This window comes from Rhinolophus hipposideros (genome assembly GCF_964194185.1).
Source record: "Rhinolophus hipposideros genome assembly, chromosome: 19".
Taxonomy (NCBI): domain Eukaryota; kingdom Metazoa; phylum Chordata; class Mammalia; order Chiroptera; family Rhinolophidae; genus Rhinolophus; species Rhinolophus hipposideros.
The window spans coordinates 4,717,192-4,733,686 of record NC_138065.1 but is presented as its reverse complement, the minus strand read 5'-3'; the positions used below and the strand labels follow the sequence as shown (position 1 = coordinate 4,733,686).

Below are 16,495 nucleotides of genomic sequence, written 5' to 3'. Positions count from 1 at the left end.
TGCTCCCCTCTCATCACCCCCATTCTTCTCAATCCAGTCAGGAGGCCTCAGGGTGAGTCTGGGAGGAGTGGCTGCCAGAGGAGGAGCCGCGGGCCTGAGTCACGCAGGAAGCTGAGGAGGGCGGGAGCAGTTCCCAGACAGCCATATAAAAAGAACAACGAGGCCCTGAGGTTCACAGCAGCAGTAACAGCCACAGAGAAGCAGGCTTCCAGCAGCCCAGCCCCCCAATCCACATCTGCCTGAGCAGAGCACCTCCTGGGTGGCCACTGACCAGTCGTCGCCCCAGGATGGGGACCGTGTCCAGAGCAGCCTTGGTCTTGGCCTGTTTGGCTACTGCTTCTGTAGCCTCCGAGGGAGGTGAGTTAGGGTTGGAGTCAGCACTTGGGAAGGGGTCCTGGCCAGCAGGGGCCTGGGCCCCAAGGCCGCTATCCTAGCCGGCTCCTCAGCAGGGCTGTTCTCCATTTGGCCTCCTGTCTCAGCAGGCCCGAGTGGGCCCAGGCTCTGGAGCGGTAACCAGGGATGGGGAGCAGCGGTGCAGGGGGAGAGTGCTCGAGAATGCAGCCAGGAAACAAAAGTGGAGTCAAAGGACAAGTCCTGGGGGGTGGGGTGGGTTCCCAGGGACGGGCCTCTGCCTGAGGGGGATCCGCAGGGGACCTGTTAGGCCGGGGAGAGAGGAAGGGGCCCCCAGGCTGCTCTAAACGGGTGTGCTGACTTAGAGCCTTGGCTGACTCCCTGCCTGGTTAGGAGAGGAGTAAAGGGGGTGCCCATCCACAGGGGACTAGACACAGCCCCCCTTTGTCTAGCACACACACCTTACCTACTTGGATGCTGAACAGAAACGCCTCTGTTGAGAGCATAGTAAATCTATCTAGTCTGTCTCTATGACCCCATCCTGACATCCCTCCTGCGTCCTAATCTTTTGTGACTGCAGGTCAGCTACAAGCCATTCCTTTCCCCGCAGCCATAAGGTGATTGGGTCCTGACTCATCCCTGGTCCCCCATCCGAAACTAAGGAGGATCTGGGACGAGCAAAAGGGGAAGCACTTGAGCTTCTGGATGTGCTCCTTATCAGAAGGTCCAAGATGTTCAAAGGGGCTGAGGGGGATCTGGGGAAGGCAGTGGACAGTCGAGGCGCCGGACTTCTTCCTCTGAAAGGCAGGAAGCATCATGGCAGAGGGGCTGTGGGGAGGGGAGCCAGAAGCCGGGGACAGACACTGACAGGAGATGAGGGCCTTCCCGGCGGCGGTATGCCACATTCCCTTTAGGCCCAGACTTGGGGAACCCAAGGCTTTGAGCTGGGAGAGGTGAGGCTGTCTCAGAACCCAGTGAGTCACAGGTAGGTGTGTTTGGGGGCGGATTAGGAGACATGGGGCAAGAGGAATACAGAGGGGTGTATTGGTGGTCTGGTGTCTTGGTGGTCTTTCCCACACTCGTGACCTCTACAGCCTCCCCACCCCGGGCTCAGGGCCAGGAAGGGCCCCTCAAAACGACCCCTGACTCACCCTTCCTCACACCAGGCTCCAAGCCTTCAGGGCAGAGGGAGCTGAAGCCAGAGTATCTTCATGAAGGTAAGAGACTGGGGAAGGGACGTGGGATTCGGGGTGGAGCAGGAGCTGTAGGCTCTGACCATCTCCCCTCTGGCCTCTAGTTGGCTATGCAGCACCCCCATCCCCACCCCTGACCCGAGTCTTCCTCGGGGATCACGATGACGCCTCCCTCCATGGCTTTCACTTTGAGGGCCAGAGTGAAGGTAAGTCCACCCCTGCCCTGCTCAGTTACCCCTCCACGTTCCTAGCCTGGCTTCCTTCCCTGGGTCTTCAGACTGGGAGGGGAAAGAAGCCCCTGCCCCCTCTCCTGGCCTGCTAGGAGAAGAGGTGGGCTCCTCACGCACTCCCCCTTCTGTAGTGCAGCCCCCTCCCTTGCAGGACGCCTTCCAAGTCCTGGAAGAGGAGCTGACCTCTCCTGAACTCCTTGTGGAAAAGACAGGTGAGTGCTCGCCCAGTCCCTCACCTCCGGCCCACGAGGACCTTACTGACCTCAGTCTGATCCTTGCTCCTGTGTGTCCTTACCTTCAGGGTCCCCCTCAACCTCAGGAAGCCTGGCAGTGGATCCGCAGCTCCCTCGGGAAGCCATCCCCCTCCAAGAAGAGGTGCCTCCTCCCCAGCACCCTGTTGAACAGAAGGAAAGTAAGTGACTCAGTCCCCCTGCCGGTGGCTTTGCGGGCCCTGCGGTTTCCTAGCTGTGTAACTCAGGGTAAGGTAACTGCGCAAGCCTTCATTTCCTCATCTCTATAGCTGGGGACATACTACCTATTTTATAAAGTTAGGAGATTTTTAATGGCTTTAAAAACAGCATTTATTTTCACTCGCTTCTCTATCGAGTTCCTTTCTGTGAGTGGAAACTGGCCAGGTCCCCCCTCCTCTAGAGAGGCCCATCCCAACGTGGTTTGTGATTTTTGCTTGCACTTCTCCTTCTACCCCAGTAGACTCATCTGTCCCACCTCAGAAGGAGCAGGGCTCGCCACCTAAGCAGGGAGACAGTGAGTGACAGCTCTGGTCTGCCCATCCCCTTGCATTAGTGCTCAGGATCCTGGGGAGGGGGCCAGGGAGCCTGTGCTTTGGGGAGCAGCACAGGAGGCAGGTCTGATTTCGGAGAACTGTGATACCTTTCATGCCTCGGTTCTCTTTTCCTTTCAGCCACTCAAGCTGAAGGTAAGAGCCATAAATTCATTTCTTCTTTTCTCGTATCCTCCCAACCCTTTCTCCTCAACCCCAAGTTCTTTCAATCCTCCCAACTCATCCAGCCTTTCTCTATCCTCACCCCCCATGTTCCCACTGCCCACTCTGTTGTCCCCATTCTAGAAAAGCCAGCTCCCTTCATGCGCCAGGCTCCCTCAGAGCCCCAGTCTTCAAATCCAGCCCAGCACTGCCAGCAGGGCCGACCCCGAGGGGGCTGGGGCTACCGGCTGGATGGCTTCCCCCCTGGGCGGCCTTCTCCAGCCAATTTGGACCAGATCTGCCTTCCTACTCGTCAGCATGTGGTGTACGGCCCTTGGAACCTGCCACAGTCTGGCCACTCCCACCTTAGTCGCCAGGGTGAGACCCTCAATTTGCTGGAGACTGGATATTCCCGCTGCTGCCGCTGTGACAGCTATACACACCGCTTAGAATGTGCACAACTCGTGGTAAGGGCTGGGCTCGTGATCCTGGGGGTGTCCTTTAATCCCCTAACATACGTGATGTTTTAAAGACCAGCGGCCTAAGCCTGGATATCCTGGAACCTCAGGTCCCTTTTGTTGGCTCAGTCTGGGGCCTCCCCAGCGTGCCAGGAGAGCAGACACAGCCTGTCCTTCTTTCCCATCCATCCGCCCAGGGTCCTTTACTGGAGCCTGGGAGGGAGCCGCTGTGGACAGTGGGCTGCTGCGCTGACCCACCCCTCTTGCTCTAGTGGAAGAATGCAATGACCCAGTTCTGTGAGGCTGAGTTCTCGATTAAGACCCGAGCCCACTGGTGCTGCAAAGAGCAGGGAGAGGCTCGATTCTCCTGCTTCCAGGAGGAGGCTCCCCAGCCACACTACAAGCTCCGGGCCTGCCCCAGCCAGCAGCCTCTTCTTTCCTCGGGCCCCGAGCTGCCTTTTCCCCCTGGGGTACCCACACTGCACAATATCAAGAACATCTGCCACCTGAGACGTTTCCGCTCTGTGCCACGCAACCTCCCAGCTACTGACCCCATCCGAAGGCAGCTGCAGGCTCTGACCCGGTTGGAGGCGGAGTTCCAGCGTTGTTGCCGGCAGGGGGACAACCACACCTGTACTCGGAAGGCTGTAAGTGGGCGTTCCAGCCACTCCGAGAGCCTGCCCACCCATCTCTGACCTCTGATCCCGTCGGTCCATTCCTCCATGCACCTCCCCACTGTGAGCACGTCTAACCATCCGTCTGCTTGTGAATGTCCGTCCATCCGTTGTGTTCGTCATCCTGAGCCTGCATCCTGCCCTCCGGGCCTCGTCCACCCATGATCCCACACACATGCACCCGTCTGGCCGCCAGCCGTCCAGCTCTGGCCCCACCTGACCCTCCGTCTGCTGTTGCAGCTCATCCCCCAGGGCCAGCTCCGAACCGCACCGGTGCTCCTAGCCTGCACCTTCCCAACCGCACGCATCCACAGCTGCCTCCTTGCCCTCTGGCTCTTTGCCCTTCCCTTTCGGTACCTGGGGTTGGGGGTCCCTCACCTCAGCATGGGGCAAGCAGGGAAGCAGACGGTAAGGAGAGAAGGGGCCACGTGTCCAGGCCTCTGACTTCGCTCTCTTTGGCCACAGTGGGAAGACACCCTTGACGGATACTGTGATAAGGAACAGGCTATAAAGACCCACCCCTACTCGTGTTGCCACTACCCACCCAGTCCTGCCCGCGATGAGTGCTTTGCCCAGCAGGCTCCCTACCCCAACTATGACCGGGACATCTTGACCCTTGACCTTGGCCGAATCACCCCCAACCTCATGAAGCATCTCTGTGGAAACCGAATAGTTATCTCCAAGCAGTGAGTCTTGCCTAGTTCTTCCCCAACTCTCTTCCCGTCCCAGAAACCTCCCCTCGGGTGCACTCTTGGGAAGGGCAAAATCATAGTCTCCAAGCACCATTTTTATTGCCTGGGGGTTCCCCAAGGCCCTGACCCCTTTTCCCACTAACATAGTAAACAGATTCCTGGGCTGATCCGGAACATGACAGCCTACTGCTGTGACCTGCCATTTCCAGAGCAGGCCTGCTGTGCCGAGGAGCAGGTGAGTGTGGCTGCAGGGTGTCACAGTCTCCAAAGGGGAGGGAGATGGCTAGAACTGCAGGCTACCCCTTCTTTTAGTACCTCAAACCAGCCCACAGAAATAAAGAGGACCAGTGGGGGAGATCTTTTTTCTTGGTTTCCGAAGTCCTCATTCCTGACCTGACCCACTCTCCATAGCTCAGTTATGCCTTCTCTGGGCCTCAAGCTCAGGCATTTCCAGATGTGCACATCTGTCCATCACAAGACATCTAGCTGTGCCAGGCAGCCTTGTCCTCTCTGTGGGCCCCAAGAAGGGATCCAGGGAGAGAGCAGAAGCTGAGGGAAAGGGGACTTTGGGCACCCAAGTATCCATGCCTGACCACAGGGAAACCCCTCCCCCACCATCTCTGCTTTACTCTTTTCCTTCATCAGAAATCAGCCTTCATCAGTGACCTGTGTGGTCCCCAAAGTAACTGCTGGCGAGACTCCGCCTTCTGCTGCAAACTGAATCCTGGGGACGAACAGACCAACTGCTTCAACACGCATTACCTGAGGAATGTGGCCCTAGTGTCTGGAGACATGAGGGATACCCAGGTCCAGGGGCACCAGGACCCAACCCAGGGAGCAAATATCAGCTGTACCTCTGAGCCCATGGAAGGATGAGTCACCCCAGAGCCTTGGAGGATCAGATTGGGGGAACCCCACCCCACCCCACCCTTCTGGAATATTCACTACAGTAAACACCTCTGGGATTTGGTGTGCTCATTGTAACATGTCACAGACAAACACACCCTAAACCTACTGGGATTTTCTTGTGGTGGGCCCCTGTGGCCCACTGCCCTGCCCCCACTGACTGAGCAGAAATCGTTCCATAGGCTGTGATGGAACCATAACTAAATGGCTGAACTTCACTATGTGTCTTCTTGAATTTATTCACATACTTACAAAGGAACATCACCTTGTTAGCTAGCTATCGGTGTCCAGAGGTGAAAAACATATGGTTCACGTCTTTGGTGACCTCTGCCTGACATGTTTAAATCTTCCCTTTGAATCCTTGGAGTCCATGCGTTGATTCATTCATTATCCATCTATTGAACAATCGACGTCCACCGTGCTAGACCGGAATACACAATCCCATCCGTCAGGTTGCTCACATTCCAGGAAACTAGGCTTCCAGAGCGCCGGCATGCTCGGGGCCCAGAGGTGGGTAGGCGAGGACTGGGAGCAGTGCGGGTGCACCGGGGAGGACTCAGGGTGCGGTCAGAGCTCCTCCAGGAGAGAAGCAGAGGGTGCAAGTGGCGGGTACAGCCCAGGCAGGAGGGACAGCTCATGCAGAAGCACAAAGGCTGAAGGGCCTGATTCCGCGGTGTTGCTCCAATATGTGGCTGGAAAGATAAACAGGAACTCATCACGAATGCCTCATCCGCAGCTTTTCAAGTGGATCTCGGCGCTTCAGCGGCGCGAGGGCACCGGCGGTTTCAGGCACAGGATATGTGAAAGATTTGCCTTTCACAACGTCTAGTCGGCAGCCAGCCAGGCAGGAACCTGGGAGGCCAGTTCGGAGAATGTCGTGCTAACGCCGAGGGGAGGTGGCTGTAGCCGTCAGACCTGAGCTGGACCACAGGGTAGCGAGACTCTCCAGCCCTTCGAGGCTGCTCCCAGGAACCGGAGCTGAAAGATGACTCGGGTCCTGTGCGGACGAGTCACTTGTGACCCCGCTGCCAGGACAACAATCCAGAAAGCCGCACTTCCCCCGCCCAGGTTATGGCAGACAGAACAGGGTGAACCAAAAAGCCCACCGTCCTGCCCCAGCCGGGGACAAGCGGACAAGCTGAGCCCCAGCAGCTCTCAAACTGATCCCGCCGCTCCCGCCTCCCCTCCTCCACAGCCTTTTGTTTATTTACTCATTTATATTTTGCCGGGATAGGTGTTTCTAACCTAGCAGCCTCTCGACTGCCTCTCGGCCAGTCCGCCAGCAGGGGAGCCAATAAGCGAGCGAGAGCCGCGCTGGGCTCCGCCCCTGCGCCGGCAACCCCGCCCTCCCGAGCCTGGGCGACCTCGGCCTCGCGTCACGTGCTCAAAGAGCATCACGTGCTCGAATGCGCAGACGCCGGGCTTCCTCCGATTGATGCTAGGACCCAGGGGTTGGACTGGGGAGGGCGGGGTCCGCTTCACGCCCCCATCCACCCCGTGGTCCTTCGTGCGTGCCCGGGTCAGCATTAGCTCGCGGAGGGGGGTGGAGCCGCGGCCGCTGCAGGGACGCGTGGGCGGATCCGCGGGCGGAGACGTCTTGAAAGGGCCCTGTCCTTCCAGAAGCTTCCCGGAGGTGGTTTAGGCTGCATTTGGGAAGCGCCGCTTCCACGGCCGGAGGGGGTGTGTGACACGGGTGGGACCGCCGTCCCAAGCTCTGGGAGTCGACTGGCTACCGGGCTCGGGGGCGAAGGAAGCCGTAAAGCTATAGTAAGCAGCCGTGATGAAAGGAGAGCGCTAGATAGATAGAAGCATCATGAACTGAGTTAAAAGAAGTCATTGTCTCTAGTCGTCTGCGAACTATTAAATGATGGAGGTGGCTTTGGATAGAGCCCGGAAGCATGAATAGGATTACTATTAGTTACCAAGAAAAGGTGCGCGTGTTAATGTTTACTGCAAGTTGTATAGATAAGCTATTAAAATATAATTCATTAAGTTCAGGGGCAGCAGATAAAGGAGTCGGAGCCCTAAACTACATTGTGTGGCCCGGGGAAGGTTCATGGAGTTTGAATTCAAGTTTGAATAGGATTTTGCTGGAGGAGAAGGGGAGATTTACAAAGCCCTGTTTGTTTGCCAAGTTCAGCTCAAATAAAATAGTATCCTTTTGGTGTTAGGCAGAGTGCTAAGTAAGCTGGCTACAAAGAAGACTGAAACGCCGTCCTCAAGGGTTTTTAGCTCCGTGGAGACTTGAATATCGAATGATAGACGTATTCTCGGGGATTCCATGGGAGACACCGAGCGTGGCTTTCAGGGAATTCTTCTTGGAGGAGGCCTTAAAGCAGAAAGTGTGGTGGGAAGTAAGCACCTGTGAAGGACTGAAAAAGAAAAGCGATGTGAACAGATTTTTTTCTTTTCTAAAGATAGATGGACAGACAGGTAGACAGGAATAGATGAGCTGGAGAGAGGGTAGAGACAGACCAGTTCAGAGATTGAAATTGTGGTTCTTCAGTGTCAATAAAACTGAGGAACCCTGAGATCCAGAACCTTGTTAATGGTACAGGGCATGAGAAGGGGGGGGGACCTTTTAAAGCTATTTAGGAGATAAACCCTGTTTGCTGCAGATGTTCAGGATGATTCCCCAGTTTGAGGTTTGGGTAACTAGGGTAGGCTATAGAAGAGGAGAATAAGTTCAGTGTTGGAGTCCTCAATCTGTTCCCCGTGTTCCAGGCAGAATGAGCTGCTAACTGATTCAGTCAGGTCACTTCACTGCTTTAAAACCCCTCAGTGACATCGCACAGTTCCCTTGGGACAATGTCTAAAACACCCCCGTGTAGCTGTCCCACCGTCCACCATCTGGCCTCTGCCTAGTCTTCTGGATTTGTCATTCACATCTCTTCCCTCTCGTTCCCTAAGCCCCCACAGAACTGGTCACCTTTCAGTTACTCAGGGCCACCACATTCTCCTGTGCGTGTGCCCCTTTGCCGCACTGCTCTCTCCCAATAGAGCCTCGGCCCAATTGGTGAGCTCTGTACCCCTATGGCAGACACTTATCTACTCAGCAAGCCATCCTCCTCCAACCCCCCAATACTGCCTTCTTGCTGAAATTTAAATTTTAAAAAAGCACTATGAAAAATAACACGTTTAAAACGTGTGCTAGGGGCCAGCCCAGTGGCTCAGGCAGTTGGAGCTCCATGCTCCTAATTCCGAAGGCTGCCAGTTCGATTCTCACATGGGCCAGTGGGCTCTCAACCACAAAGTTGCCAGTTCAACTCCTGGAGTCCCGCAAGGGATGGTGGGTAGTGCCCCCTGCAACTAAGATTGAACACCGTACCTTGAGTTGAGCTGCTTGCTGAGCTCCTGGATGGCTCAGTTGGTTGGAGCGCATCCTCTCAACCACAAGGTTGCTGGTTTGACTCCCTGCAACTAGCAATGGCAACTGGACCTGGAGCTGAGCTGCGCCCTCCATAACTAAGACTGAAAGAACAACAACTTGACTTGGAAAAAAGTCCTGGAAGTACACACCAGTCCCCAATAAAGTTCAGTTCCCCTTCTCCAATAAAATCTTTAAAAAAAAAAAAAGTGTGCTTAACATAAATGTATATAGTTCAATGGATTATTATAAAATGAAACCCTGCAACAATCATCCAGGTCAAGCAAAGGACATTGACAACACCCCAGGTGCACCCCCATAATGCCTCTTTCTGGTCACAGACTCCTCCCACCCCTGTAAAGTAACCACTGTCCTGCTGTCCTGGTATTTAGAGTAATCACTTACTTGCTTTTTATTTATAGTTTTACCACCTAAAAATGAATCCTAAGAATCATTTAAGTTTTATAAAACGTCGTTGAAATATAATTTACATAACCATACAGTCTACTCATTTAATTCAATGATTTTTAATACTATTTTTTTAAGATTATGGTAAAATATGTATAACAAAATTTGCCATTTTAACCATTTTTAAGTGTACGATTCAGGGGCATTAATTACATTCACATTGCTGTGCAGCCAGCACTATTTCCAAACTTTTTCATCACCCCAAACAGAAACTCTCTAACCATTAGGTGATAACCACCTCCCATTCCCACCTCCCCCAGCCACTGGTAACCTCTAATCCACTTTCTGTCTGTATGAATTTGCCTATTCTAGGAACCTCGTGTTAGTACCTTCAGTGTTGGTAGGTACTTCTGTGTCTTGCTGATTTCAGTTAGCCTGTTTTCAAGGTCCATCCACATTGTAGCACGTATCTGAACTACATTCCTTTTTATGGCTGAGTAATATTCCATTGTATGGATAGACCACATTTTGTGTACCCATTTCTCTGTTAATGGACATTGGGGTGTTTCCATCTTTTGGCGATTGTGAATAAGGCACAATCATTTACTGTTGCCCCTTTTTAAAAAATATTTTAAGAATAGAATCAGACAGAAGGTAGTTTTTCATGTTATTCCATATACCTGTCTTCTTCCTCCTTTCCTCCTCCTTTTCTTTGAGGTATTCTTCACATACCAGCCTGTTTGTATAGTTAACTTTCACTTGCTTTTGCTTCCAATTTACCTTGCTTAGACTTGTTTTTCTTTCTTTTTATAATCTGAAGATTTATCCTTTTCTAACTGTCTTTTTTTACTTAGCTTCAACTTTTTCAGGGCAGCTTTGCCCATCGCCTAGGACATCTAACTCCCTTTCAGTGGAATTGGTTTTTGAAAAACAGAAAGGTGAGTGCTTAGGCTCAGAGGTGGCTGTCGAAGGAAAAGAAGATGCCTCTTAGCTGTAGAGTCTTGAGCCTTGTGATTTTTGTGTGTGCACACAATCACACCCGCTGTGAATACCAATAGTTTTGTTTCTTCATTCTAATCCTTTTGCGTCTTATTTCTTTTTCTTTTCTACTACCCTGGATTACCTCCAAGTAATGTTGATGGGAAGTGGAGGTAGAGGGCATCCTGACCTTGTCTTGTTCCTGACTGGGGTAGCCAGCCTCCAAGATGGCCCCCGGTCAGCCTTGTCTACCGGTGTTCGCAGCCTTGTGTAGTCCCCGCATATTGTTGGTGTGACCAGCTGTGCATGGCAGAAGTGATGGTATGTCACTTCTGAGGCGGAACATAAAAGACATAGTGACATGTTCCTCTCTCTCTTGGAAACTGGTTCTGTGGGAAGCCAGCTGCCCTCTTGTGAGCAGTGGTCCATGTAGTGAGAAACTGAGGACACCAGCCAATAACCAGAAAAGAACTGAGGGCTTCTGCTAACAGCCATGTGAGTGACTTGGAAGGGTCCCCCAATCCCAGTCAGGCCTTCAGGTGACGCAGCCCCCCGCTGACTTCTGGCCTACGACCTCCTGAGAGACCCTCAGCCAGAGCCGCTCAGTGAAGCCACTTCCAGCTTCCTAATACACAGAATGTGTGAGATAATGTTTGTTGTTTTAATCCATGAAGTGTTGAGGTAATTTGCTGCACAGCAATAAATCACTGATCTCAAAGGAAAAGCTTTCACCATTTCCCCACTAATATGAGGTTTGCTGTTGGTGCTTTGCAAGTATCCATCATATTAAGAAAATCCTCTTTTATTCCTAAGAGTTTATATCATAAATATATGTTGAATTTTATTAAATGTTTTTCCTGCAGCTATTAAGATAATCTATGAGTTTTTTAATTTGGTTTGTTAATGGGGTAAATTCATGAATTGATGTTTTTGTTAAGTTAAATTTAGCTTGCATTACTAAAATAATAATACACACAATGTAGATATATCATTTTTTTTTTAATTGCTGGATTCCACTTCCTCATACTTTGTTTAGAATTTTTGTGTCATGGTTCATGCAGGAGATTTACCTGGAATTTTTCTTCCTCATACTGTCTTTATCAGGTTTTGGTATCAGGATTATGTGTTGTGTGGTTTTGATGAGCTGCTCAGTCAGATGAGTTCACAAGAAGAGAGGCTCAGGGGAAAACAATTATTATACTCACAGGTCCTGGAGACAAGAGGCATGCCACGCCACACAGGGCCACATCTGAAAGACTGGTCAGGAGGCAGAAGACAGTGCAGTGGGGGAAGCTTATGGGGGTGTCTGTGGGAAAGGCAAGGCAGGGTCGGGTGAACAGTGTAGGACTGGCTCATTTGTAATTTGGCCTGGCTTTGGGCTGTTGGGGTGGTCCCTAGTTACCTGGCAGCTGGCCCTGAGATGATTAAACCTCCTGGGTTGCAAGGGCCAGAGAGAGGAGGTCTGGCTCTGGATTATGCTCCAGGCTGGGCCCTTTGCTATCTCTAAGAATTCTCTCTCCCCAGCCAGAAAAGATTTTGTTAGGATAGGATTTTTTAGGATTTTTTTTTTTTAAGATTTTTATTGGTGAAGGGGAACAGGACTTTATTGGGGAACAGTGTGTACTTCCAGGGCTTTTTTCCAAGTCAAGTGGTTGTCCTTTCAATCTTAGTTGTGGAGGGTGCCGTTCAGCTTCAAGTTGTTGTCCTTTCAGTCTTAGTTGTGGAGGGCGCAGCTCAGCTCCAGGTCCAGTTGCCGTCGCTAGTTGCAGGGGGCGCAGCCCACCATCCCTTGCGGGAGTCGAACCGGCAACCTTGTGGTTGAGAGGACACATGGAGCACGTCCTCTCTTGATTGGAGCACGGAGCTCCAATTGCCTGAGTCACCGGGCCAGCCCGAAACTAATAAATTTAAATCCAAAAATATTAATAGTTATGTTAAATGTAAGTGGAGCAAAGCACCAGTTAAAAGACACTCGTTGTCTGACTGGATTTTTAAAAGTTTAATTAAATTTATTAAGATAACCTTGGTTAATAACATTATGTAAGTTTCAGGTGTACAATCCTATAATACAACATCTGTATGTTGCATTGTGTACTCACCATCCAGAGTCTGGTCTCTTTCTGTCACCACACATGGATTTTTAAAAATCCAACTATTTTAAATCCAGCTCGTGTTCTAGAAATGAAGAGGGATACTTAGTAATTACAAAAAGGTTCAATTCACCAGGAAGATGTAACAATTCTACATTTTTGTACCTAGTAACATGACCTCAGTGTGTTTAAAGCAAAAATTAAAATAAAAATAAACAAATATCTAATCATAGGAGACATTTTCACTCTTGCAAAAAAAAAATCAGTAAAGATATGAGATTTGCATGACACTATTAACTAACTACCAAATAAATGTATAGAACATTATACCTGAAAAACTACAAAATCCATATTACTCTCAAACACACATATAGTATTTACCATAATTGGCTACATACGAAGTCATAAAGCTAGTTTCAACAAATCCAAAGGAATGAAATCATTCAGAGTTTATTTTTTAGTCACAACGCAATTATGCTAGAAATCAAAAACAAAAGGATGACTAGGAAATGTTTGGAAATATGTTTGGAAATAAAACAATATACTACTGAACAATCCATGGATCAAAGAAGAAATTATAATGAAACTTAAAATTCTGAACTTAATAATTTAAATGTATTACATATTAGAAGTTGTGGGCTACAAGCTCTTCTTTTGAGGGAAATTTACAGCCTTGCGTAGTTACATTAGAAAAAAAGAAAAGCTGGAAATTAATGAACTAAATATCAAAAATAAGTAGAAAAAGAATAGCAAATTAAACTTGATGAAATTAGAAAGGAAATAATAAGCTCATTGAAAGCATACACACAATAGAAGGGCACAAATGAACCCCATCAGGGATGAAAAACAGGGCATTACGATAGTTCCTGCAGAATGTGAAAAGAAACCAAGAGGATATTATGAGCTTCATGCTAGAGCATTTGGAAATTTTTATGAAATGGATAAATTTCTAAAGGGGAAGGACAGTTTACAAAATTTTACCAAAGTATGGTCAGTCTGATACTGGTTAGTTTATCTTTTATGGAAGCAGTGCACGTGAGGTCCGCTCTACACAGAGAGATAGATTGTTGGTGTATGTAATGTATTCCTTACTGGAGTATCTCGCTGACTCTTCTTACTTATTAAACAGAAAGAAAAAAGAAAAAAATTTACCAAAGAAGAAACTCAATTCTGAATAGACCAATAACTTAAAAGAACTAAAATACTAGTTAAATATTTTCCCATAATGCATGATCCAGGTGTACATGGCTTCATCAGCAATTTTCTATCATTTACAAAAAAAATGAGGTCAATCTCATACAAACCCTTTAGAGAATAGAAGTAATTCTATTCGCCAACTCATTTTGAGGCTGTTATAATATACTGCAAATATGTATTTAAAAATTTTTCTATAGAGTCTGATGTCTTAAAAAAATCCTAGGGGCCGGCCCAGTGGCTCAGGCGGTTAGAGCTCCATGCTCCTAACTCCGAAGGCTGCCGGTTCGATTCCCACATGGGCCAGTGGGCTCTCAACTACAAGGTTGCCGGTTCAACTCCTTGAGTCCCGCAAGGGATGGTGGGTAGTGCCCCCTGCAACTAAGATTGAACACGGCACCTTGAGCTGAGCTGCTGCTGAGCTTCGGGATGGCTCAGTTGGTTGAAGCGTGTCCTCTCAACCACAAGGTTGCTGGTTGGACTCCCCCAAGGGATGGTGGGCTGGGCCCCCTGCAACTAGCAACAGCAACTGGACCTGGAGCTGAGCTGCGCCCTCCACAACTAAGATTGAAAGGACAACAACTTGACTTCGAAAAAAAAAGTCCTGGAAGTGCACACTGTTCCCCAATAAAGTCCTGTTCCCCTTCCCCAATAAAATCTTTAAAAAAAAAAGAAAAGAACAAAATTGATTAGTTTCAGTTTGTCCCACCTGTTCTGTGTTCTTTTTAATTTTTTTTTTTGGTAACAGCTTCATTGAGATATAATTCATTTCCCATATAACTCACTCATTTAAACTATACAATTCAAAGGTTCTTAGCATATTCACAAAAGTTGTGTAATCATCACCACAATCAATTTTAGAACACTTTTATCACCCCCAAAAGACTGTGGTCCTCAGTCCCCCATCTACCCCCCCAACCTAGGCAACCTCTAATCTACTTTCTATCCTTACAGGTATTTGCCTGTTCTGTAAATATCACATGAAGAGAATCATTCAATGTGTGGCCTTTTTCTTTTTTAATTGGGGTACAGTGTGTTTCTCCAGAGCCCATCAGCTCCAAGTTGTTTTCCTTCAATCTAGTTGTGGAGGGCGCACTTCAGCTCCAAGTCCAGTGGCTATTTTCAATTTTTAGTTGAAGGGCGCAGCCCACCATCCCATGCGGGAATTGAACTGGCGACCGGCCGCCCCTCAGGCAGCTCAGAGGCAGCTTGTTGTCTTCAATCTAGTTGTGGAGGGCTCAGCTCACTGGCCTATGTGGGAATCGAACCGGCAACCCTGTTGTTCAGAGCTCGTGCTCTAACTAACAGAGCCATTCAGCCGCCTTCAATGTGTGGCCTTTTGTGCCTTTTTTTACTTAGCATAATACTTTCAAGGTTCATCCATGCTGTAGCATGTGTCAGTACTTTGTTTCCTTTTATGGCTGGGTAATACTCTATTGTATGGATATCACACGTTTTATTTATCAGCTGATGGACATTGGGGTGTTTCCATTTGTTGATATTATTAATAATTCTGCTGTGACTATTCATGTACAAATTTTCGTGTAGACAGATGTTTTCATTTCTCTTGGGTATATACCTAGGAGTAGCATTTTTGGGCCACCTGGAAATCCTATGTTTCATCTTTTGAGAAACTGCCAGATTGTTTTCCAAAGTGGCTGCACTATTCTACCTTCCCAGCAGCAGTGTGTGAGGGTCCTAAATTCTCCACACCCTCATCAACCCTTGTGATTATCTGTCTTTTTTACCTTTAGCATCCCGGTGTGTTTGAAGTGGTGTCTCACTGTGGTTTTCATGTGCATTCCCTTGGTGGCTAACGCTAAGCATGTTTCCATGGGCTTATTGTCTGCTATGTCTTGTTTGGACAAATGTCTAGTAATCCTTTCTTGGTTATTTAATTGGATCCCGTGTTTCCCTGAAAATAAAACCTAGCCGGACAAGCAGCTCTAATGCGTCTTTTGGAGCAAAAATTAATATAAGATCCAGTTTTATATTATATTATATAAAACCCGGTCTTACATTATAGTAAAATAAGACCGGGTCTTATATTAAGTTTTGCTCCAAAAGACGCATTAGAGCTGCTTGTCCGGCTAAGTCTTATTTTCAGGGAAACACTGTAGTTGTTTTTTTACTATTGAGTTGTAAGAGTTCTTTATTCTCTCTCTCTCTCTCTCTCTCTCTCTCTCTCTCTCTCTCTCTCTCTCTCTGTCTCTCTCTCTCTCTTTCTCTCTCTTTTAAAGATTTTATTGGGGAATGGGAACTGGACTTTATTGGGGAACAGTGTGTACTTCCGGGACTTTTCCAAGTCAAGTTGTTGTCCTTTCAATCTTAGTTGTGGAAGGCGCAGCTCAGCTCCAGGTCCAGTTGCCGTTGTTAGTTGCAGGGGGCACAGCCCACCAGCCCTTGAGGGAGTCAAACCGGCAACCTTGTGGTTGAGAAGGACGCTCTCCAACCAACTGAGCCACCCATGAGCTAAGCGGCAGCTCATTGACTTCATTCTAGTTATGGAGGCGCAGCTCACTGGCCCATGTGGGAATCGAACCGGCAGCCCCATTGCCAGAGCTCATGCTCTAACCAACTGAGCCACCTGTTCGCCCCATCTTTATATATTCTAGGTAAAAGTCCCTTATCACATATATGATTTGCAAATATTTCCTCCCATTCTGTGGATTGTCTTTTCACTTTTGTGATGGTATCTTTTTTCTTTTTTTTTTTTAATTTTATAGGGGAATATTGGGGAGCAGTCTGTTTTTCCAGGACCCATCAGCTCCAAGTCAAGTCGTTTCTTTTTCTTTTTGCAATCTAGTTGTGAATGCGCAGCTCACTGTCCCATGTGGGAATTGAACCAGCGACCTTGGAACCAGCGACCTTGGTGTTATGAGCACTGCACTCTAACCAGCTGAGCCAACTGGCCGCTCTATGATGGTATTTTTTGAAGTACAAAAACTTTTAATTTTCACTATTTTTTCTTTAGTTGCTTATGCGTTTGGTGTCGTATCTAGAAAAACATT

At 48.9% G+C, this 16,495-nt stretch overlaps 1 protein-coding gene across 6 annotated transcripts; it reads left to right on the top strand.

The window, feature by feature from the left end:
• The first annotated feature begins 146 nt into the window (after positions 1-146).
• On the top strand, positions 147-5,812 carry ECM1 (extracellular matrix protein 1). 6 transcript variants are annotated; one of them, XM_081025554.1, is made up of 12 exons: positions 147-357; positions 1,518-1,568; positions 1,649-1,750; positions 1,906-1,986; positions 2,076-2,186; positions 2,483-2,539; positions 2,697-2,711; positions 2,862-3,184; positions 3,448-3,822; positions 4,315-4,535; positions 4,689-4,776; positions 5,187-5,812. In XM_081025554.1, exons 1-12 carry the CDS (start codon positions 288-290, stop codon positions 5,415-5,417), a joined length of 1,725 nt encoding a protein of 574 aa, XP_080881680.1. In that variant the 5' UTR covers positions 147-287; the 3' UTR covers positions 5,418-5,812. The 6 variants fall into 6 exon arrangements, with proteins under 6 accessions (XP_080881680.1, XP_080881677.1, XP_080881681.1 ...); XM_081025551.1 differs by lacking the exon at positions 2,483-2,539 and having other exon boundaries at positions 2,697-3,184; XM_081025555.1 differs by lacking the exon at positions 2,483-2,539 and having other exon boundaries at positions 174-357; positions 1,926-1,986; positions 2,697-3,184.
• The last annotated feature ends 10,683 nt before the right edge of the window (positions 5,813-16,495 follow it).